This window comes from Mobula hypostoma, chromosome X2 (assembly GCF_963921235.1).
Source record: "Mobula hypostoma chromosome X2, sMobHyp1.1, whole genome shotgun sequence".
In the NCBI taxonomy this organism is placed as follows: Eukaryota; Metazoa; Chordata; class Chondrichthyes; order Myliobatiformes; family Myliobatidae; genus Mobula; species Mobula hypostoma.
Genome location: NC_086129.1, coordinates 4931325 through 4954401, shown reverse-complemented (window position 1 = coordinate 4954401; position 23077 = coordinate 4931325). Strand labels below are relative to the sequence as shown.

The following is a 23077-nucleotide window of genomic DNA, read 5'->3' as shown; positions in this document are numbered from 1 at the left end:
CAGCACTGAGAGAGAGAGAGAGAGAGAGAGACCATTCAAACACGGGGGTCTTCCCTCAGGAGCAGCAGATGGGAGGGAGAGAGAGACCAGTCGAGCGCATTATTTGTGAATAACACTTCAACTCGGAGAGGAACACTGGATGATAGAGAGAGACGCCCCAGGATTAATTTCCCAGCAGCACAGATTAAGAGAGCAAATTGCAGCCTTGCCCGTGATTATTTATATCTCTCTGGCAGGGTCTAAAACACTTCCTTCTATGAAGTGCAGATGCATTTAATTAAGATGTAATTGTATACTTCATTTGTGGCGACGTGTAATTGGATCAAAGCAAACGTCACTGGGCCCTTGGGAACATCTGCTTCACTTTCTCCTCTACTTGTCGGTCGCCTCCAGCCAATATGTCACAGCAGAGCAAGTTGAGGCCCGTTTCCCATCGATACGGTCCCGGAACAGATGCGGACGCTCTGGAAGTGAGTGACGCCAGGACTGGATGGAACTCCCCACTCTGAGCCCAGTTATTACTCGCCGTCGAAAGAGAGAGAGAGAGAGAGAGAGGGAGGGAGGAAAAAAATACACTGCAGATGCTGGAAATCTGAAATAAAAGCAGAAAATATCTGAAAGTGCAGCAGCTAATGTCAATGGAAAGAAAATCTGTTCCAAGCTCAGGTTTACAGTGCTGCCGGTTACCAGTGGTGTTCCACAGAGATCAGTGTTGGGGCCGTTTCTTTTTACATTGTATATCAATGATTTGGATTATGGAATAGATGGTTTTGTGGCTAAGTTTGCTGACGATACGAAGATAGGTGGAGGGGCCGGTAGTGCTGAGGAAACAGAGAGTCTGCAGAGAGACTTGGATAGATTGGAAGAATGGGCAGAGAAGTGGCAAATGAAATACAATGTTGGAAAGTGTATGGTTATGCACTTTGGCAGAAGAAATAAACGGGCAGACTATTATTTAAATGGGGAAAGAATTCAAAGTTCTGAGATGCAACGGGACTTGGGAGTCCTCGTACAGGATAACCTTAAAGTTAACCTCCAGGTTGAGTCGGTACTGAAGAAGGTGAATGCAATGTTGGCATTCATTTCTAGAGGAATAGAGTATAGGAGCAGGGATGTGATGTTGAGGCTCTATAAGGCTCTGGTGAGACCTCACTTGGAGTACTGTGGGCAGTTTTGGTCTCCTTATTTAAGAAAGGATGTGCTGACGTTGGAGAGGGTACAGAGAAGATTCACTAGAATGATTCCAGGAATGAGAGGGTTAACATATGAGGAACATTTGTCCGCTCTTGGACTGTATCCCTTGGAGTTTAGAAGAATGAGGGGAAACATTTCGGATGTTAAAAGGCATGGACAGAGTGGATGTGGCAAAGTTGTTTCCCATGATGAGGGAGTCTAGTACGAGAGGGCATGATTTCAGGATTGAAGGGTGCCCTTTCAGAACAGAAATGCGAAAAAATTTTTTTAGTCAGAGGGTGGTGAATCTATGGAATTTGTTGCCACGGGCAGCAGTGGAGGCCAAGTCATTGGGTGTATTTAAGGCAGAGATTGATAGGTATCTGAGTAGCCAGAGCATCAAAGGTTATGGTGAGAAGGTGGGGCAGTGGGGACTAAATAGGACAAAATGGATCAGCTCATGATAAAATGGCGGAGCAGACTCGATGGGCCGAATGGCCTACTTCTGCTCCTTTGTCTTATGGTCTTATGGTCTTAATTGTCATTCAACCATGCACACGTTACAGCCAACGCAACAGCGGTCCTCCCGTTTCAAGATCGTTTTATGTCTTTTACTCGGGCCAAGTTGCAAAACATGTTGATGCAGCGCACAGCACATAGAGTCATGATAGCAGACATAGGCACAAAAATAAATAGTAACGATGAATAATGTTAGCCCAAGCCCCTGAGTGTCATGACCTGCAGATTGATGGAATATTGTCCCCGAGCCATGTTTCTGCAAGACCAAGCATGCAGCAGTTGCTCATCGGCTGACGGCTCTGGGGTATTTTCCGTGGAAAATACGGGTTGAGCTAAATCAGGTGGAGTTGAAAATTTGATGAGAGAGAACATCACATCACAGTTGTTCTTTGTGAGGACATCTCTCTGGTTTAGTGTTCGGTCCACTGAGGCTGTTTGAGGGATAATCCTCAGGTTGGGATTCACTAAAATGAGGCTATTTGAGGGGATTTTCCTTGGGGTTAGGATTCACTCCGGTGGTGCTATTTGAGGGGATATTTCTCTGGGAGATTCTCGTGAGTCTGTACGGGTAGAACTAAGGAATGAGAATGGGGTGATGGAAGTGAAACCTGGTGCCCTGAAACTTACGAAGGAGGAGGTATTGGAAGTCTTGGGGTACAGAACGACAGATGAGTCCCCAGGTCGTTATCCTCAAGCATTACGGGAAGCTCGGCAAGCAGTTCTTCGAGGAGAGAACAGTCTGCTAAAGGAATGGGCCCCTTCCTGTCCTCACCATGTGTGCTCAGCATGATCCCAAATTTACCCATTTCCTTCTGCCTGCCCATGATGCACGTCCCTTCATTCTAAATCTCTTGAGCACCACTACCCCGTATGTCTTCACAACTTTCCACCCCCTGGCTGGGTTGCCTGTCACTCTGTGGAATATTTAAAAAGAAATTTCCCTTGCACTTCTTTAAACCTTGCCCCCCACCCCCACCCTAAAGCTGAGCTCTCTGTATGCGACGTTTCTACCCCGGGTGAGATGATTCCGACCGTGTTCCCTGTCAGTATACCACGGTGGCGTCGCGCCTCGCACGGCGCTTTACGGTACCGGTGACGCGTGTTCAATTCCCGCCACTGTCTGTTCTCTCTCTGTGACCGGGTGGGCTTCCTCGCGTGTGTTCCGGTTTCTTCCCACAGTCCAAAGACCTACGGATCGGTAGGTTAATTCTTGATTTGTAAACTGTCCTTTTGTAAATTGTTGATTGTAAACTTCGCCCCCCCCCACCCCCCTCTGCCGGTTTCCCCTATCGCCTACCTCCTCCCCTCTCCCCCCCACCTTCTTACTCTGACTTCCCCGCTTCCCTTCCTGCCCTGAAGAGGGGTCTCGGCCCGAAACGTCGACTGTCCGCCCTTTCCCGTGGATGACGCCTGGGCCTGCTCAGTTCCCCTGGTGCTTTGTATGAGTTGCTATGGGACCGCAGGCCAGTAAGTTTAATGTCGGTGGCGGGGAGGTGGCCGGACGGGATTCCCAGAGCCGGGACCTATTTGCATCTGCGAAGGCGGGGGCTGGTTTGGGATAGTGGGCGAGGCTTCCTTTCGTTTCCCGTTCCTCCCCATTTAGATAATAATCAGGCTTTCAAATTGCTTCCCTGGAGTGCGTGACCCTTCCGCTTTCCTACATTAAATCTCAAATCCCTTACTCAAGGCGATGCACCATCCTACTGAGGATCAAATTCGGAATCAGGTCTAATATCACCAGCATGTCATGAAATTTGTTTGTGTTGTTTGTGCCAGCAGCACAATGCAATCCCTAATAATCAAATCTGTGAATTGCAGTCGGTATACAATAATTAGGTTAAATAGGTAGTGCTGGAAAAAAGTGGTGAGGTAGCGCTCATGGTTTCAATGCCCGTTCAGAAACCGGATGGCAGAGGAGAGGAAGCTGTTCCTGAATCATTGAGTGTGTGCCTTTGGGCTTCTCCCTGATGGGAGCAATGAGGAGAGAGTGTTGGGGGCCTTTAGTGATGGATGCCACCTTTCTGAGGCGCGACTCCTTGAAGCTGTCCTGGACGCTGGGGAGGCTGGTGCCCGTGATGGAGTTGACTGCAGCTTATCTCGATCCTGTGCAGTAGCATCACCACCCCACCCGCCCCCGAACGCCGTACGAAGTGACGCAGCCGGTTAGAATGCTCTCCGCAGTACAGCTGGAGAAATTTGCGAGGGTCTTTGGTGACGTACCGAGTTTCTTCAAACTCCTGATGAAATACAGTCGCTGTCGTGCGTCGATATGTTGGGTCCAGGTTAGCTCCTCGGAGATGCTGACGCCCAGGAACTTGAAATTGCTCAATCTCTCCACTTCTGGTCCCTCTAAGAGGATTGGTGTGCGTTCCCCCGTCCTACCCTTCCTGAAGTCCGCAATCAGTTCTTTGGTGTTACTGACATTGAGTGCCAGGTTGTTGTGTACAACACCACTCGTCAAGCTGATCTACCTCGCTCCTGCGCGCCCCCCCTCCCGTCACCATCGGAGATTCTGCCAACGGTAGTTGTGTCAGCAGCAAACTTACAGATGGGGCACATGAGCCGTGCCTCGCCCACACGGTCCCGGGCGTAGAGAGAGTAGACCAGTGGGCTAGGCACCCGCCCCTGAGGTGCGCCAGGGTTGTGAGGTGGAGATGTATATTTCCGATCCGTACAGTTTGTGGTCATCCGGTGAGGAAGTCGAGGATCCAGTCGCGCAGGATCTTCATTGTGGCATACATCCCCCCCCCCCGCCTTTTTCTGTGTCTTCGGTCAACTTGACTACATTCTGCCCCACCTCCATTGATATAACTGAGGGCCAAGTACTGATCCCTGGGGGACTTCACCCCTCCAAGCTGAACGTACCCATCAATTCCAATTCAGTGCAACACTCACAACAGGCTGGAGGAGCTCAGCAGGGACTCTGCTTTGACCCCAGCATCTGCAGAATCTCCCAGCGGCCACACATTTTAATTCCACGTCCCATTCCCGTTCTGACATGTCTATCCACGGCCTCCTCTGCTGTAAAGATGAAGCCACACTCAGGTTGGAGGAACAACACCTGATATTCCGTCTGGGTAGCCTCCAACCTGATGGCATGAACGTTGACTTCTCTAACTTCCGTTAATGCCCCACCTCCCCCTCGTACCCCATCTGTTACTTATTTATATACACACATTCTTTCTCTCTCTCTCCTTTTTCTCTCTCTGTCCCTCTGACTATACCCCTTGCCCATCCTCTGGGTTTTCTCCCCCCTCCCCCTCCCTTTCTTCCCGGACCTCCTGTCCCGTGATCCTCTCGTATCCCTTTTTGCCAATCACCTGTCCCAGCTCTTGGCTCCAACCCTCCCCCTCCTGTCTTCTCCTATCATTTCGGATCTCCCCCTCCCCCTCCCACTTTTCCAATCTCTTACCAGCTCTTCTTTCTGTTAGTCCTGACGAAGGGTCTCGGCCCGAAACGTCGACTGTACCTCTTCCTAGAGAAGAGGTGGTGACCCACCTGGTTCTTGACGCTCTGTGGAGAGGTGGAATCCTGGGGCAGTCCCGAAATTGTTTCACTTCTTTGACTTTTTAATTTTAACGAGGGGTTCCCAATGGCAGAAGGGTTGATTGGGGGGGCAGAAGGGTGGAACAGGCTCATGGAGCAAGTTTGCCCACTGCCGAGGTGGGTGAAGAAACAAGGTTGTGGGGTGAACACTTGAAGTGAAAGAGTTACTGCACTCTTGGGGGGGGGGGAAACAGGTCGGCGGGGGGAAGGCCAGTAAGTAGCTGGCTCAGGATCTGGCCAAACACTCTCCCACTAAACTGTAACGCAGGATTCATCCGACTATAGACACAAGGTGTATAGCTACTGTCCTCTGGGGAGAAAATGGAGCGGAGGCCGGGGATGACGTGATGATTCAATAGGTTTCAATCGGTACATTTAATGTCAGAGAAACGTATACTGTATACATCCTGAAATTCTTCTTCTTCGCAAACATCCACGAAAACAGAGGAGTTCCCCAAAGAATGAATGACAGTTAAACGTTAGAGCCCCAAAGCTCCCCCCACCCAGGCACAAGCAGTAGCAAGGCAATAATCCCCCCCCCCACCAGGAAGGAAAAGCATTTGAACACCCCCCCCCCCAACACTGAGCACTCAAGCGTGCAGCAAAGCATCAATAAAGACACGGACTTGCACGGACCCCAAAGACTACTCGTTCACCCGGTAATGCGACATAGCACAGGCTCTCAGTGATACAACCATGGTCGGCAGAATCTCCAGTGGAGACGAGAGGGCGTACAGGAGCGAGACATACCAGCTGGTGGAGTGGTGCTCCGATGGAGACGAGAGGGCGTACAGGAGCGAGACATACCAGCTGGTGGAGTGGTGCTCCGATGGAGACGAGAGGGCGTACAGGAGCGAGACATACCAGCTGGTGGAGTGGTGCTCCGATGGAGACGAGAGGGCGTACAGGAGCAAGACATACCAGCTGGTGGAGTGGTGCTCCGATGGAGACGAGAGGGCGTACAGGAGCGAGACATACCAGCTGGTGGAGTGGTGCTCCGATGGAGGCGAGAGGGCGTACAGGAGCGAGACATACCAGCTGGTGGAGTGGTGCTCCGATGGAGACGAGAGGGCGTACAGGAGCGAGACATACCAGCTGGTGGAGTGGTGCTCCGATGGAGGCGAGAGGGCGTACAGGAGCGAGACATACCAGCTGGTGGAGTGGTGCTCCGATGGAGGCGAGAGGGCGTACAGGAGCGAGACATACCAGCTGGTGGAGCAACAACCTGGCACTCAACGCCAGCAAGACCAAAGAGCTGATTGTGGGCTCCAGGAAGGGTAAGGTGAGGAAACACGAGCCAATCTTCATCGAGGGATCAGAAGTGGAGAGAGTGAGCAGTTTCAAGTTCCTGGCTGTCAAGATCTCTAAGGATCTAACCTGGTCCCAACGCATCGATGCAGCGATAATGAAGGTCAGACGGCGACTATATTTCATTGGGAGATTGAAGAGATGGGGTTTGTCAACTAAAACACTCGGAAACTTCTACAAATGTACCGTGGAGAGCATTCTGACAGGCTGCATCACCTGTCTGGTATGGAGGGGCTACTGCACAGGACCGAAAGAAGCTGCAGAAGATTATAAATCTAGTCGGCTCCATCTTAGGCACTAGCCTACAAAGTACCCAGGACATCTTCAGGGAGCAGTGTCTCAGAAAGGCAGCGTACATTATTAAGGACCTCCAGCACCCAGGGCATGCCCTTTTCTCACTGTTACCATCAGGTAGACTGAAGACACACACTCAGCGATTCAGGAACAGCTTCTTCCCCTCTGCCGTCCGATTCCTAAATGGACATTGAACCTCTGGACACCACCCCACTACTTTCTAAATTTCTGTTTATTTTGTACTACTTAATTTAATAGATATATGCACACTTATCTCTATATTTATTTATCATGTACTTCATTGTAGTGCTGCAGTAAAGTTAACAACTTTCACGGCATACGCTGGTGTTATTAAAGCTGATTGTGAGACTCTGGTATTGCGGTTCTGAAGCAGCTGGCCAAGGCTCTGGCAAAGTTCTCTCCCGCTGTGCTGTAAGGCAGGGATTGTCCGAATGGACATGCAAAGTAGTTGGTACGTGTTGGTAATGGATTCAGCAAGCATTTCCCTTCTCCCACATTATCACTGTTTACTGTACAACAGAAACTCGACTCTGCCAAAAGCCATTACCAGTCCTTAAGTAGTTCCATTTAGATAACCACACTTTATCTCACGATGCAGATCATTTTCTGTGGGTAATGGAACTGCGCAAGAAATTATTTATTTTTTTTCCCTCCCCCAGCACAGAAAGGCCAGATCACAAATCGCTTCCTTGCCCAGTGCTTTGGCCCACTGGAGTCTGAGAAAGTGATGCTTGGCTTCTGTTCATCATTCCGTCGGTCAGGCTGCGGTTGAACGCTGCTGGGTTCTGTTCCCGAAGGTGCTTTTCTCCTCCCCGCTTCCACTCTGTCCGTTCCTCAGTGATTGGCGGCCTGAAGCACCAACTACCCCGGCACCTGGAGAGAGCAAGGTTCAGTTGTCGAACCCCACCACATAACATCCTGCTTCCAAAGTCCCCCAGTGTCACCCCATTACAGCTGGATGGGGGGGTGGGGAGTGGGACTGGCTGATTTGGCACTGTTGAACCAGCCCTTTACTGCTTCAGATGATCAACAGAGTTATAAGGTTTAAAAAAAAACCCTGAAAATACAACACACTCTATTTTTTAAATCGAACTCTGTTCTTTGTGAGAGAGAGGAGTTTATAAGATTATGAGAGGCATGGATGGAGTGGACAGGGAGTATCAGTTTCCCAGGGTTGAAATGTCTAACACCAGAGGGTAGGCATTGAAGGTGAGAGGGGGCAGGTTAATGGGGGGTGTGAGGGGTAAGTTTTTTACTCAGAGTGGTGGATGCCTGGTGTGATGGGAGAGGCAACTACATGTGAGACGTTTGGGTAGGAGCTCGGATGTGAGGAAGGTGGAGGGATATGGACACTGCGTAGGTAGGAGAGATGAGATCTTCTGGGTTTTTGTTTTAATTTACTCTTTAGCTGGTTCAGCACAACACTGTGGGCCCCGAGGACCAGTTCCTGGGCTGTACCGTTCGATGAGATTAATTTTTAATTTTACAGAGACGCACCTCAACACTGTCCCCGCTTTGCCTTACCCCTCTTTGCTTTCTGTTCCCCACGTCGTCATTCTTTTGGCTCTCTGAATAGTAGTAGTGCTGATTCGGGGTTTAAGTGGGATGGGCTCGGGCAGTGCTTTGACCTGAGCCTTCTCTCTGTGTCCATTGATGACCCACTGAGTTCCTCCAGCCGATTGTTTTATTGCTTCACTTAGTTCAGCATCTTCCGTCCTTGTGAGATTGGCAGCTCCCAGTTCTCACAATCTTCCCCTTCCACCCACCATTCTCCACCGCTCTTCCCATTCCCGGCGAGCAACTTTGCTTCCTCTTCTGAAGATGTGGCCGAGCGTTCTGACGGCGTGTCAACGCCAGGGGTTCAGAACCTGGAGTCTGCGGAGCCCCCTCGGTTCACGGGTGTTCAGGCAGCGGGCGAATCATCCATCTTGGGCTTCCCTGATCTCCTCACTCGAGGCTCAGTGTCACGCAGCCCTGCCTCTTAGATCTGGCCAAGGCCTTCATCAACCTGGTCCAACTCTTGCCTTTATTTTGGTCCTTCCTCCTCCTCGCACGGGTCATCGGGTTTGCGGGGGTGTGGCCAGGGTTAATCGGGGCGCGTCTAGGGCTAGTGGGGGGGAGGTGTGCCCCCTTGGACCTCAGGATTGGGTTTGAGGGTTGGGCTGGTGGATGTATATGTGGGGCTGGGAGAGATAAGGCTTTGGAGTGTAGTGTGGTGAGATTGGGGTGGCCCAACTTCCTCACTCCCAAATAAGGGACAAGAGTAGCAGTCAAATATGGGACACTTGTGTTTACCCGGAGAAAGACTACCATGACCATGAAGCCTTGCACGGTCACCTGCGTGACGTGCACATACGTGACGTGCACATGCGTGTACATGCCAATTTTTTTCCTACAAATCGGTTTTGGCGATTCTACTCAGTGAGACTATACTGTACATACGTTATCTATACTTTATATAGGCTGTGTATTTATCATATCATTCCTGCTTTTACTATATGTTAGTGTTATTTTAGGTTTTATGTGTTATATGTATGATTTGTTAGGTTATTTTTTGGGTCTGGGTACGCTCAAAAATTTTTCCCGTATAAAGTAATGGTAATTGCTTCTTCGCTTTACGCCATTTCGGCACGAAAGGTTTCACAGGAATGCTCTACCTTAGCGGGGGAAATACAGGACAAGGGCGGTCCCATATGGGACAAACCAATTTAGCCCAATATACAGGATGTCCCGGGTAATACGAGACAGTTGGCAACCCTAGGTGAGATATGTGGGGCCATGGTGGATGGGGTAGCATAGTGGAGCCACTTTAATCTGGCCCATGCCTTTCGTTATCGTGGTCCAACACCGCTTGGCTGAATGAATCGGGTGCACACTGAGACACGTCATCAGTAATGCAACCTGGGGCCATTGGGTGTTTCAGCCCTTGAATCATTAGACAGCCTCGCCCAGGCGACCCAGCCAGGGTTGATCAGGCCTGGCTTGTGTTTAACCCATGATGGACCAAGTTAATGAGGGACATGTCATTCTGAGTGTTATGGTATTTTAAATGATTACACGGTTTTGCTTTGACCGCTTGGGGAGTAGAATGTTCTGAGGCCTAGTTATCAGGCTTCATCTCAAAGTAAGGTTTGCACTTGCCTTTATTTTGCATCTGTATGCCTGGGACCGAATGGGTTAAATCAGCTGTGTTTACTGGAGACGTGGAGCCCCTCGGTTAACTGTAAAGCTGGATGACAGAAGAGAGGTTGGGAACCCCTGAACTCAACGGAGGTGAATCTCCTTACGAGAGGCAGTGTTTGCAACTCTGCGGGGCGTTTGGGATTCGACCTTCAAAGGGAACACAAATTTTTTTTAAGATGTCCTTTTGAAACTCTAAGCTTTTTAATGTCACCCCATAATCTGCTAACTAAAGGATATGTTTTTTTGTTCTTTCGAGTTTAAAGGCAGGAAATATTTTGCTGTGGATTACTGGTCTGGCTCTCCCTCTGTAATTTTGTGATTCCTGATGTGCACGTACTTTGATAAAAGTACGCTTTGAACTTTGAATAGATCCCCTAGGGAAGTGTTCTTTTTCAGTACTGTGCAAAAGGCCTTGGGCACATACATATATGTGGCTAGGGAGACTTAGGGTTTTACAAATTGTTGTAGCAGTTTTATGTATTGCACTCTACTGCTGCCACAAAACAAGAAACAAAACAGATTTCATGACTTGTGTGAGTGACGATAAACCTGATTCTGATACGGGTCTCTGTTGTGGACTGAGAGCGGGAAGTTGGGGGTGGGTGGGGCGGGCAGGGACAGGGGAATTGTGGTTGGGAAGAGGGAAGCACCAGAGAGCAGACATCCCACCTCTCCCGGAAGTTCCGGGAATCTCCCACACATCAATAGTGGCTCCCTGATGCCCACAAATTATATACGATATCACGGAAATCAATTTTTTTGAGAGCGAGCGAGAGAAAGCGAGAGAGAGAGAGAGTGTGTGTGTGTGTGTGTGTGAGAGAGAGAGAGAGATATATCCATAAATAAATAAATGAATGAATGAATAAAACGTACATCACCCCAGACTACACTAAAGTGTACCCCTGCCTAATAGGGGTCAAAATAATGACAGTGTTGCTCGCTGCACTGTTTGCAACAGTGACTTTTCTATTGCCCATGGTGGGTTAAGACTGTGAAAGACATGTTGAGGTGAGTTTAACAGGTGTCATTCGTTCATTAGCGTAGCTAACGTTATTTAAACTAGCTGGCCAGCTGCTAAGGAGCTACTCTATTGCAGATATCCCACCTCTCCTGGAAGTTCCGGGAGTCTCCCGCAAATTGATGGCGCTACCTCCCTGAAGTGAGTTTTTGCAGGGTGGGATGTCTGAGAGAGACGTTCTGTAATGATCAATAAACCGATTGTTTGGAATCAGATGACCTGACCTGGTGTCTCAGGGCTGGGTGTGTCTGCACCCGCCCTACCCCTCCCGCCCCTGGCACCTGTCCCACACCCCCTCCCGTGGGTGCTCCACCCTCGGCAATCCCAACATCCTGTTGTGGTCCCGCCGGGTTTGAAAACTCATTCTCTGCTCCACGTTGACAAATATAGTCCTGTGCAAAAACCTTGGGCACGCAAGCTAGATATATACATATATATATATATGTGTGTGTGTGTGTACCTAAGACTACTGTACAGCAGTATGTAGTGTATGATGGTCCATGTTGGGGACAGGCATTGACTTGCCCTTTCTTGTGTTCGCAGGTCATGGAGACCAAAAATATGCTCTATCTTGTAACAGAGTATGCCAAGAACGGAGAGATCTTCGGTAAGTGTTCATCTCATGACCACCTCCGTTGCCCCCCAGCTCTGCGGACAGCACATGCAAGTCAAACGAGGTTCCTTGTGATGGTTTGGCCTCTCTGTTTGTTTGCCGAAAGGTTTGACTTTGATAATGAGTTAATAAAGACCTGCCCGTTACTCGGCTTGTGTTCGGGGCAGTGACAAAGGTCCTCCGTCACTGGCGGTGTTCGGGGCTACCTTCATCGTGTCGGCAGCTTCTTCTCGGTTTTCACTGCCGTCAGTCACGCAAGTCCCGGGTGGAGGCTCGGAAACACCGCCAAGCTCAGATGGCGAAGGGTTCTTCCCTGCTGTTTCCGTAACAGTTTTGATTGACCAGTCGGGGTTGTTGGCCCCGAGCTGAACCCCCTGAACCTGGACCCCTCTTGGGTCTTAGTCTGGCCTCTACCCTTTGACCTGGTTGGCAGGGGTGACCCTACCAAGAGCCAAAGCACGAAGCCCTGACTCTTGGCCAACGTAGTAGCTCTCCGGGTCATTGAGACAGGCAAGCCTCCAGATCCAACGGCAAGGTTTTGGTCCTCTGAGAGGTTGATTGATGACCGATGCTTAGTAATGGAAATCTTGGCTGGTCGGTGTGTTGAAATTCAAAAGCACTTCATTGACACTGTAGGCAGCTGAAGTTATGTAAACGCCAGTATTTTTTTTTGAATGCGTTTGCTATAGTGCTGTCTATGATGAGGAAAGAGTTTTGGAATGGACTTCCGTTTGCAAGTTATTAGCCACTAGAATGAGCCGTGAATGTTATTGTTAACATCTGCTTCTGCTGAGAGGTGGATCCCGAGATCCCAAGTGATCCACAATGATCCACTCGGATGGGTACGGGATGGTCCTGCTGTTGAGTGTCCGTTACCCGTTTATCCAAGGACTAAAAATATCAAATCAAATCAAGTTTGATTACCTTTCAAACCAGACGTAGTTACAGCTGAACGAGAGAGTGTTCCTCTGGGGCCAAAGTGCAAAACATTCAAAAATAGCGAGTAACATAATTCACAATAGCGAGTAAAGATGGAAGGACAGCACCGATGAGCGAGGCAGGCCCCAGCCGAGCTCGAACGCCACGCTGTAAATGCTTCCGCATCTCTCGTCCGGTTTGCTGCAGCAGGCAAGCCCACGGCTTGAGGCTTGAGCAGGGATTGGTATTGCTGAGGCTTTATAAGGCTCTTGTGAGGCCTCACTTGGAGAATTGCGAGCAGCTCTGGGCCCCTCATCTCGGAAAGGATGTGTTGAAACTGGAGAGGGTTCAAAGGAGGTTCACGAAAACGATTCCAGGATTGAATGGCTTGTCATATGAAGAGCATTTGATGGCTCTGGGCCTGTATTCACTGGAATTCAGAAAAATGAGGGGTGACCTCAATGAATGGTGAAAGGCCTTGAGAGAGTGGATGGGGAGAGGATGTTTCCAATGGTGGGAGAGTCTAGGACCGGAGGACACAGCCTCAGAATAGAGGGGCATCCTTCGAGAGTGGAGATGAGGAGGAATTCTTTAGCCAGAGGGTGGAACTTGTTGCCACGGGTGGCTGTGGAGGCCAAGTCTTTAATATGTATTTAAAGCAGAGATTGGTCGATTCTTGATTGGTGAGGGCATGAAGGGATATGGGGAGAAGGCAAGAGACTGGGGTTGAGAGGAAATATAGATCAGCTTTAATGAAATAGCGGAGCCATCTCAGTGAGCCAAATGACCTAATCCTGCTCCTCTGTCTTATGGTCTTCTTTATGAGGTCAACCAGATATTATCATAGTCCGGTCCGTGAAGTCCGTATTCCAGTTCACGGTCCGGTCCATCGACCCTTGCTCCAGGTTTTCCTGTCTACCCTGTTTCTGTCCTTGTTGAGCTCTATTTGAGGCAGCTGATGCTCGTTGGGGCTGGCTGCATAAATACCTTCAGAGACCCAGGCGTGGCTGCTGGATTGTTCTTGTCCTTACTCCTTGTATCCCTTCCCCTGCCTTCTGATTCCTCGCCTGAAACCCTGCCTTGTCTTGCCTGCAGTCTTGTCCTGGAGCCACCCTGTTCCTAGCTCCCTTCCTGTCCCTTGCCTCCGCCCAGGTAAGCCAGGCCATCTCGCCGGTACCTGGGGTTGGTTCTGCCCCTTCCTGCCCCTTGGGTCCGTCGGGTGGTGATCCGCACCCTGCCCAGGAGGAGCCAAGTCTCATGTCTCCAGCCTCCAGCCTGTAGACTCAAGTCTCAAGTCCTGCCTGCCAGCCAAGCCTAGTCCTTGCCTGGTTCTGGGGTCCGAGCCAGAGGCAAGACCCAGGTAGTGGGTCCTTGTCCAGTCTCTGGCTCGGAGTCCAAGCCCGGGCTCCTAGCTCTGTTGTCCGGTCTTGTTCCGGGTTCCCAGTTCATGTCTATGTCCTTGCCATCGCCCTACATCCTAGTCCTGTCCCCAGAACTTCAGTGTCTGTGTCTTGCACTTGGGTCCGCTCACAGCCTCCGCCCATATGACAGATATGAGGAGGATTCTCTTTAATATCTCAGTCAACGGACCTGAGGTTTTTTTGTGAGGTCCACTGGGAATACTCTGCAGATTTTCTTTGCATTTGTGGTACAGTGAGAACCAAGATAATTGTGCTGTAGGATCAGGGGTTTTCCCAGCCTTGGGTCCACGAACCCCTGGGTTGATGGTACGCGTCCGTGGCACAAACGAGGTTGGGAACCCCTGCTGCAGGTGGATGGATTGTAATGCTGAGAGGAGGACTTCACCAGTGGGGGGAGGTATCCGAGACCCATCGTTGTGGCGACCTTCCGACGTGGCAGACCGCCAGTGTAGCCATCGGAATTGGCCACAAAGCTCCTTTCTTTCAGAGGTTTATTATTATCGGCACGTGATGTAGCAGCAGCTGATCAATGCAATACGTGACAGCACAAAAAGAGAAAAGATAACTCAGTAAATCGATTGCAGCAGTGTATATTAAATAGTTAAGATTGAAAACAGTGCAAAACTTTGAAATAATATGTAAAAAAACCTAGTGAGGTAGTTTTCAATGCCCATTCAGAAATTGGATGGCGGAGGGGAAGAAGCTGTTCCTGAATCGTTGAGTGTGCACCTTCGGGCTCCTGTACCCCCTCCCTGATGGTAACAATGGCATGCCCTGGGTGGTGGGGGTCCTTAAGGGTGGACGCCATCTCCCTGAGTCACCGCTCCGTGAAGATGTCTTGGATACTATGGAGGCTGGTACCCATGATGCAGCTGACTAACATTACGACTTTCCGTATCTTCCTTCGATCCTGCGCAGAAGGCCGCACCCCCCCGCCCGCGCCCGCCACCCATAGCGGGCGGTGGTGCACCCTGTCAGAATGCTTTCTTGAAGATGATCAGGATTTTGGTTGGGACCTCTTGGTACACTCTCCTTTTCCCTGAAGGGAAGGGGGAGGTTGAGGGAGCGAAATTAAGCCGGGAGCGTCTCCGCATTCAGATAACGTGTTTACTTTGTTACAATTAGGACCGAGAATCTCGGAATATTCGTTGAAAAAGCATTAAAAAAAAAGTAAGATAAACACGAGAGAACGTCAAAGCAACGCGCACGTCATACTGGAGGAACTCAGCAGCTCAGGGCGACGTCTGTGGAAAAGAATGAACAGTCGGCGTTTCGGGCCGAGAACGGCTGAGAAATTGTGCCCTCTTCCCAGGTGGGGATGCTGCGTGACTCGGAGCATGGCTTGTCGGTGATAGTGTTCCCATGCGGCTGTAAGTGATCATTGATTCGCGTGGTGCTTTCAGAACAGCCCAAGTGGGGACAGCAGTACACATTGCATAGATGGCATAGCACTGTGGTTACTGTGCACTTGTGAAGGAGATGAGCGTTTACGACGACTCGGAGGTGGGAGAGCAATGCTTTGATACTTGGCGCACTTTTAAACGAACTGCAATTGGCGACTCCCTTGTGCTGAGCTGTGGAGATGTGCGCTGCGGGAGCTCTGCGCTGAGGGAGCTCAATCTGTCGGTCTGGCACCTCCGGCGGGGTTGATACCCTGCTGGTGGACTCGAGGGATCCAGCGGGACCCCCCTTGGCACCGGGGAATTGGAGTCTCTTCGGCACCTCACCAGCCGCGTGCAGTTCTCGGTTCAGCTCCCCGCTTCTGACGGTCTGACGAGGGAGAGGTGGGTTTTCAGCTTGCTTTCCCCTCCCGTGTACGTATGCTCGCTTGTACCACGCTCCCCCTGTGCCCAGATTGTACTGCGCGAATTTAATTCTGAGCTTACTGACAGGGTTACGTGGCAAGAGGGTCACGCGGTCATACCAGAAGTATACACTACCTCCCCTCCCTCCCCAACCCCATGGTAGAAGAGTCACTAGCAAGATGCCAAATAGCACCCTCCAAAAAATTTCTTCCAGCGATCGGATCTATTTTGTAAATTGTTGTTCAAAAACCAAAAGACAAACTTCACAAGGTTCATAAACTGGAGGAAGTCTGCAGATGCCGGAAATTCGGAGCAACACACAACACTGGAGGAACTCAGCGGGTCACGCAGCCTCTGTGGAAAGGAATACACGGTCAGCGTTTCGGGCCGAGACCCTTCTTCGGCGCTGAGAAGGAAGGGAGAGGAAGCCAGAGAGAATAAAAAGGTGCTGGGGGGGGTAGGGGGGGGTGCGGAAGTGAAAGAGGCCAGCTGGAAGGTGACAGGTAAAGCCAGGTGAGTGGGAAAGGTCAAAAGGCTGGAGAGAGAGGATGAGGAGGGGTGGAAGAGGGTAAACCCAATGAACAAGAGAAGTCCTTTTACATTTTCATACCATTTGAAGGATTGTAAAACTTCCTATTAAATCATTTTGAGTAGAGCTTTATGGAGACTTGGCAGCTAGTCTCCCAATTGTCTGTTTTATTAGCATTTATATGGGATGCGTCATAAGCAGTCACGGAGCCCGGGTGGAACTTGTTAAACCCTCTGACCTTGTGGGTAAAGCTTGGCTTAGTGGTTCTCGGGCAGCTACGGTTCCAAAGAGCGTCTCTCCAGCGTGTGGGTGCTTCAAAGTGTAATTTCTGTATTTTCCTGAGGAGCTGCACGTTGTCTAACCGTCCCTTTCTTTCTTTTCAAATCTTTTTATTGTATATACAGGAAAAATAACATGAGTACATCAAAGTAACAACACTGACAATGCCTCAAAAAAAAACATTATCTTAGAGATTGAAAACAAAATATTGTGATAACAAAAAAAAACCTACTAAGCAGAAAAGTGAGGGGAAAAAAGAACCTATTAGGTGTACAACCCCGGATCCCAGCGTCATACAAAAAGCTTCTAAAAATAAACATCAAACCGCCAGCAAGAAAAGAGAATATGCTAAAAAAAATTTACAATTAGATCGTGGAAAAATTATACCAATTAACTCAAATGATAATAACGAGCAAATGAGCCCCACCTTTTCTCAAAATCAAATAAAGGTTCAAAGGTTCGACTTCTAATTTTCTCCAAACTAAGACATAGCATCACTTGAGTGAACCATCGTGACAAAGTGGGAGCTGATGTAACTGATCTGAGAAGAGAGTGGAGAGCTGCTTTCTTCAAGCTCAGCCCAATTACATAATTAACTAATGTATTCATTTATCAATTTATTAATCTGTCTGTTGATCTATTTATTAATTAAGACTGCAGAATCTGAACTGAAAAAAAAAGGAAAACAGCAGATACTTAGCAGTCAGGAGACAGCACCTGTCCAAATCCTTGTGTTCAATCCCACCTGCCATACAATTCCTTGTCAGCCCGTGAGACAACTAGGGTTCTGAACCCTTGGATCTTTCCGGGCAACATTCCTTGGTGCCCCGGCATTTGCTGCCAACTCCCAGCACAGCTTTGCTTCCCAAAGTGCATCACCTGGCATCCTTATTCCTCAACTGTATCCGTCTGTCTTCGCTGGACATTTGCTCCAAGGGTATCCTCTCTACCCGCTGATGTGATTTAACTCCTGGCCAAATCACCGGACAATTTGCAGTGACCAATTAACCTATCAACTGGTACATCTTTTGGACTTGCGTGAGTGCAGCATAGGTTCACCAGGTTAATTCCCGGGATGGCGGGACTGACATATGTTGAAAGATTGGAGCGACTGGGCTTGTATACACTGGAATTTAGAAGGATGAGAGGGGATCTGATTGAAACATATAAGATTATCAAGGGATTGGACACGCTAGAGGCAGGAAACATGTTCCCGATGTTGGGGGAGTCCAGAACCAGAGGCCACAGTTTAAGAATAAATGTGAGGTTATCCACTTTGGTGGCAAGAACAGGAAGGCAGATTACTATCTGAATGGTGTCAAGTTATGAAAAGGGGAAGTACAACGAGATCTAGGTGTTCTTGTATGTCAGTCACTGAAAGTAAGCATGCAGGTACAGCAGGCAGTGAAGAAAGCTAATGGCATGTTGGCCTTCATAACAAGGAGAGTATAGGAGCAAAGAGGTCCTTCTGCAGTTGTACAGGGCCCTGGTGAGACCACACCTGGAGTACTGTGTACAGTTTTGGTCTCCAAAATCGAGGAAGGACATTCTTGCTATTGAGGGAGTGCAGCGTAGGTTCACAAGGTTAATTCCCGGGATGGTGGGTCTGTCATATGTTGAAAGATTGGAGCGACTGGGCTTGTATACACTGGAATTTAGAAGGATGAGAGGGGATCTGATTGAAACATATAAGATTATTAAGGGATTGGACACGCTAGAGGCAGGAAACATGTTCCCGATGTTGGGGGAGTCCAGAACCAGAGGCCACAGTTTAAGAATAAGGGGTAGACCATTTAGAACAGAGTTGAGGAAAAACTTTTTCACACAGAGGGTTGTGGTTCTGTGGAATGCTCTGCCTCAGAAGGCAGTGGAGGCCAATTCTCTGGATGCTTTCAAGAAAGAGTTAGATAGAGCTCTTAAAGAGAGCGGTGTGAAGGGATATGGGGAGAAGGCAGGAACTGGATACTGATTGTGGATGATCAGTCATGATCACAGTGAATGGCGATGCTGGCTCGAAGGGCTGAATGGCCTACTCCTGCACCTATTGACTACTGAAATCAGAACTAGAATCAGGTTTATTGGTCGCTGGCATGTAACATGAAATTTGTTAACTTAGCAGCAGCCGTTCAATACAATTCATAATATAGAAGAGAAAAATATAATAAATAAAACAAAAATACCAATAATAAGTAAACCAAGTACAGTATATGTATATTGAATAAATTAAAAACTGTGCAAAAAAAACAGAAATACTATATATTAAAAGAAGTGAGGTAGTATCCAAGGGTTCAATCTCCATTTAGGAATCGGATGGCAGAGGGGAAGAAGCTGTTCCTGAATCACTGAGTGTGTGTCTTCAGGCTTCTGTACCTCCTCCCTGATGGTAACAGTGAGAAAAGGGCACGTCCTGGGTGCTGGAGGGTCCTTAATAGTGGACGCTGCCTTTCTGAGACACCGCTCCCTGAAGATGTCCTGGGTACTTTGTAGGCTGGTGCCCAAGATGGAGCTGACTAGATTTACAACCCTCTGCAGCTTCTCTCGGTCCTGTGCAGTAGCCCCTCCATACCAGACAGTGATGCAGCCTGTCAGAATGCTCTCCACGGTACAACTATAGAAGTTTTTGAGTGTATTTTGAGTGCACCCGGGGTCAAAAGGGAAGACGTACCAACTCCTTACAGGCAGCGGTGGGAGTTGAACCCGGGTCATCAGTATTGTAAAGCCCTGAGGTGACCAACACTCTACCTTGCTGCCGGCAACATATATAAACGTACCTCTTGTACAATAAAGAATCACATTAGCAGCCAGCTCTCCTCACTGGATAGGACTCCTCGCTCTGAAGTGGGGGAGCGACTTGCTGAAGATTTTGTGGAAATCTCTACTTTTTGACATCAGAGTGGCATGTTGGGGGAGTTGCTATAAACTATTCAACCGATTATCCTTTCAGGCTTGCAGAAAACATCAGGAGGGATGATGTGGAAGTGTTCCCGATCACCTCCTTGGTCACCCTCAGCCTGCTTTTGGGTTTATAGGGCTGGGCAAGTGACTGAGGTGCTGTCGTGCTTTTTTCATGATTGTGCATGCATCTGAGCCCCTGAACAGGCCGTCTGAAGTGATAACCCTGAGGAGTTCAAAGTTGCCGACCCTCTCCATCTCTGGTCCCCCCCCCCCCACCTCCCGCTGAAGTTTGGTTCATAGACCTCTTGATTTCCTCCTCCTCCTCCCCTCCCGAAGTGAGCTCCTCGGTCTTGCCGACGTTCAGCGAGAATTTGCTGTTGTGACGCCACCCAGCCGGTCTCCCTCCTATACGCCGCCACCCCCCGTTTCGGCAAATGGTTGGTGCTGCTGATTTGGCCCGCCACGGTGGCGTTAGCAAACTTGAAAATGGCATTGGAGCCATGCGTAGCCCCACGCTCACAAGTGTGAAACGTGTGGACAGGCTTGTGGAGACGATGCTACATTGCAGTAGAGGAGGTGTTGAATGTCTTAAAAGGTATGAGTGTAGACAAATCTTCAGGAGCTGGCCGGGTTTATCCAGGAACACCATGGGAGGCTGGAGGAGAAATTGACAGGTTGCTGGCTGGGGTAATCAAAAAAAAAGTTCAAAGGTTAACTTATTATCAAAGCACGTATGCACATACAACTCTGAAATTCGTCTTCCCCCAGATAGCCACGAGACAAAGAAAGAAAGGAAGTGAAAGTCGGTCAGAGAGAAAAGGCAAATCCCAAACCCACCCCCCCACACAAAAAGAACGGTATCCCGATCATCAGCCCCTCAAAACCCCCTCCATGCACAAAACAGAACAGGATCATCGACCCCCCCCAAAAAAAAATAGTAACAGAACACTAACCCCCAAACACCCTCCTCCCACACAACTAAGTGGAAAAGGAGCGGTTGATTTAAAAAAAACAGATTATATAAAAACTATAAGCCTGAAAGTAGATTGGAGTGTGTTGACAGCAAAGGTTGTCAGTGGCTATTTGGAGAAGACGGATTTCAGAGTTGTGTACGGATACATGCTTTGATAATAAATAAACCTGGAATCTTCTTTCTGAACCTTTGAATATCCCATCCAGCGATCTGTCAATTTCTCCTCCAGTGAAGGTTGTGTCTTTGTTTGAGGACAACAAACTGGGACCCACAGATCAGTAAGTCTAATGTCTAAAGCAGGTATGTAGTCAGTCTAACATCTGTAGCGGGTGCGTAGTAAGTCTAACGTCTGTAGCAGGTACGTAGTAAGTCTGACATCTGTAGTGGGTACGTAGTAAGTCTAACGTCTGTAGCAGGTGCGTTACTAGAAAGGATTCTGAAAATTCAGGGGGTTTATTGGAGATAATGAGCGTGGCTTTGTGCATGTGAGATCACATCTCACAAACTCTGCTGGTTTCTTGGTGAGTTGACTAAGAAAGTTGATCAGGACAGGGAGGTCGATGTAGTTTGGGGTTAACCCTGAGCTTAACTCCTTCACTAAGGCAGTCCTGAAAGGTTATGTCACATGGAATTTAGGGTCAGCTGGCTAATTGGATACACGAGACCAATAAGATATAGAAGCAGAATTTGGCCCCATCGAGTCTGCTCCACCATTTCATCGTGACTGATCCATTTCCCTCTCAGCCTCAATCTCCTGCCTTCTCCCCGTATCCCTTCATGCCCAGACCAATCACGAATCTATGAACCTCTGCCTTAAATATACCCAATGACCAGGCCTGCACAGCCTCCGTGGCAACAAATTCCACGGATTCACCTCTCTCTGGTTAAAGAAATTCTTCTTCAACTCCGCTTTAAATGGACGTCCCACTATTCTGAGGGTCGTGTCCTCTGGTCCTAGACTTCCCCACCATAGAAAACTTCCTCTCTTCATAGTCATAGTCATAGTTATACTTTATTGATCCCGAGGGAAATTGGTTTTCGTTACAGTTGCACCAACCAAGAATAGAGTATAAATATAGCAATATAAAACCATAAATAGTTAAATAGTAATATGTAGATTATGCCAGGAAATAAGTCCAGGACCAGCCTATTGGCTCAGGGTGTCTGACCCTCCAAGGGAGGAGTTGTAAAGTTTGATGGCCACAGGCAGGAATGACTTCCTATGACGCTCTGTGTTGCATCTCGGTGGAATGAGTCTCTGGCTGAATGTACTCCTGTGCCCAACCAGTACATTATGTAGTGGATGGGAGACATTGTCCAAGATGGCATGCAACTTGGACAGCATCCTCTTTACAGACACGACCATCAGAGAGTCCAGTTCCATCCCCACAACATCACTGGCCTTACGAATGAGTTTGTTGATTCTGTTGGTGTCTGCTACCCTCAGCCTGCTGCCCCAGCACACAACAGCAAACATGATCGCACTGGCCACCACAGACTTGTCGAGGCCTTTTCACATTCGATAGGTTTCAGTGAGATCCTCCCCCGTTCTTCTGAATTCCAGAGCCATCAAGCGCTTCTCATATGACAAGTCTTTCAATCCCGGAATTGTTTTCGTGAACCTCCTTTGAACCCTCTCCAATGTCAGCACATCCTTTAGGGCCCAAAACTGCTCACGATGCTCCAAGTGAGGCCTCACCAGGGCTTTATAAACTCTCAACATTACATCCTTGCTTTTATATTCCAGTCCTCTCAAAACGAATGCTAACATTGCATTTGCCTTCCTCACCACCGACCCAACCTGTAAGTTAACCTTTACGGACAATTAACAATTGACAGAAAGCAGAGGGTAACAGTGGAAGTTTGTCTCTCAGACCGGTGGCCCGTGGCTCATGGGGTTCCCACTGCATTGCTGCTTGTCACCTGTTTGGACAAGATTGGTTAGTACGTTTGCAGGTAGACACCAAAACAGGTGGTGTAGAGGACAATGGAGAAGGCTAGGTTGAGTCGTTCCCGGATCCTGGCAACCCATTTGCAAATGTCTCGTCGCCGTGCAAGGAGTGTGGCAAAACGTTTGCAAATGGATTGCCAAGACCGGAGAAGGACTCAACCCAGCCATCGACCACCTGAGCTGCATGTTTTCCAGCTTATTTCCAACAATGGAGAAGATTATCAAGAACGATCTGCTAAGTAAACGGGCCAAGGAATGGCAAATGGAGTTTAACTCACGACGGTGTCATCTTTACACATTTTCGAATGCCAGTTCCAGGAAGGATATCCCGAGGGAGCGGCAGGTCCCCTGGGGGAGTGTTTTAGATGGTGAGGGAGCTCGGAGTACAGGTCACGGACGTGAGAAAGTATCTAGGTGCTGGAAATCCAAGGCAACGAGCACAAAATGCCTGGAGGAACTCAACGGCTCGGGAAAAGAGTAAACAGTTGACGTTTGGGGCCGAGATCCTTCATCAGGACTGGAAAGGAAGAGGGGAAGTCAGAGAAAGAAGGTGGGGGGTGGGAAGGGGAGGAAGAAGTACAGGTTGGCAGGTGATGGGTGGAACTGGGAGAGGGAGGGGGCAGACGTGAGG

General features: G+C 49.0%; 1 protein-coding gene across 1 annotated transcript in view; it reads left to right on the top strand.

Annotated features, from left to right (window-relative positions):
• Positions 1–23077, top strand: part of sik2a (salt-inducible kinase 2a) — a 299174-nt gene that overhangs the window by 84105 nt on the left and 191992 nt on the right. Inside the window, exon 3 of the mRNA XM_063038587.1 lies at positions 11606–11669. Coding sequence (XP_062894657.1) covers positions 11606–11669 — 64 coding nt within the window. The remainder of the gene's footprint in view (positions 1–11605; positions 11670–23077) is intronic.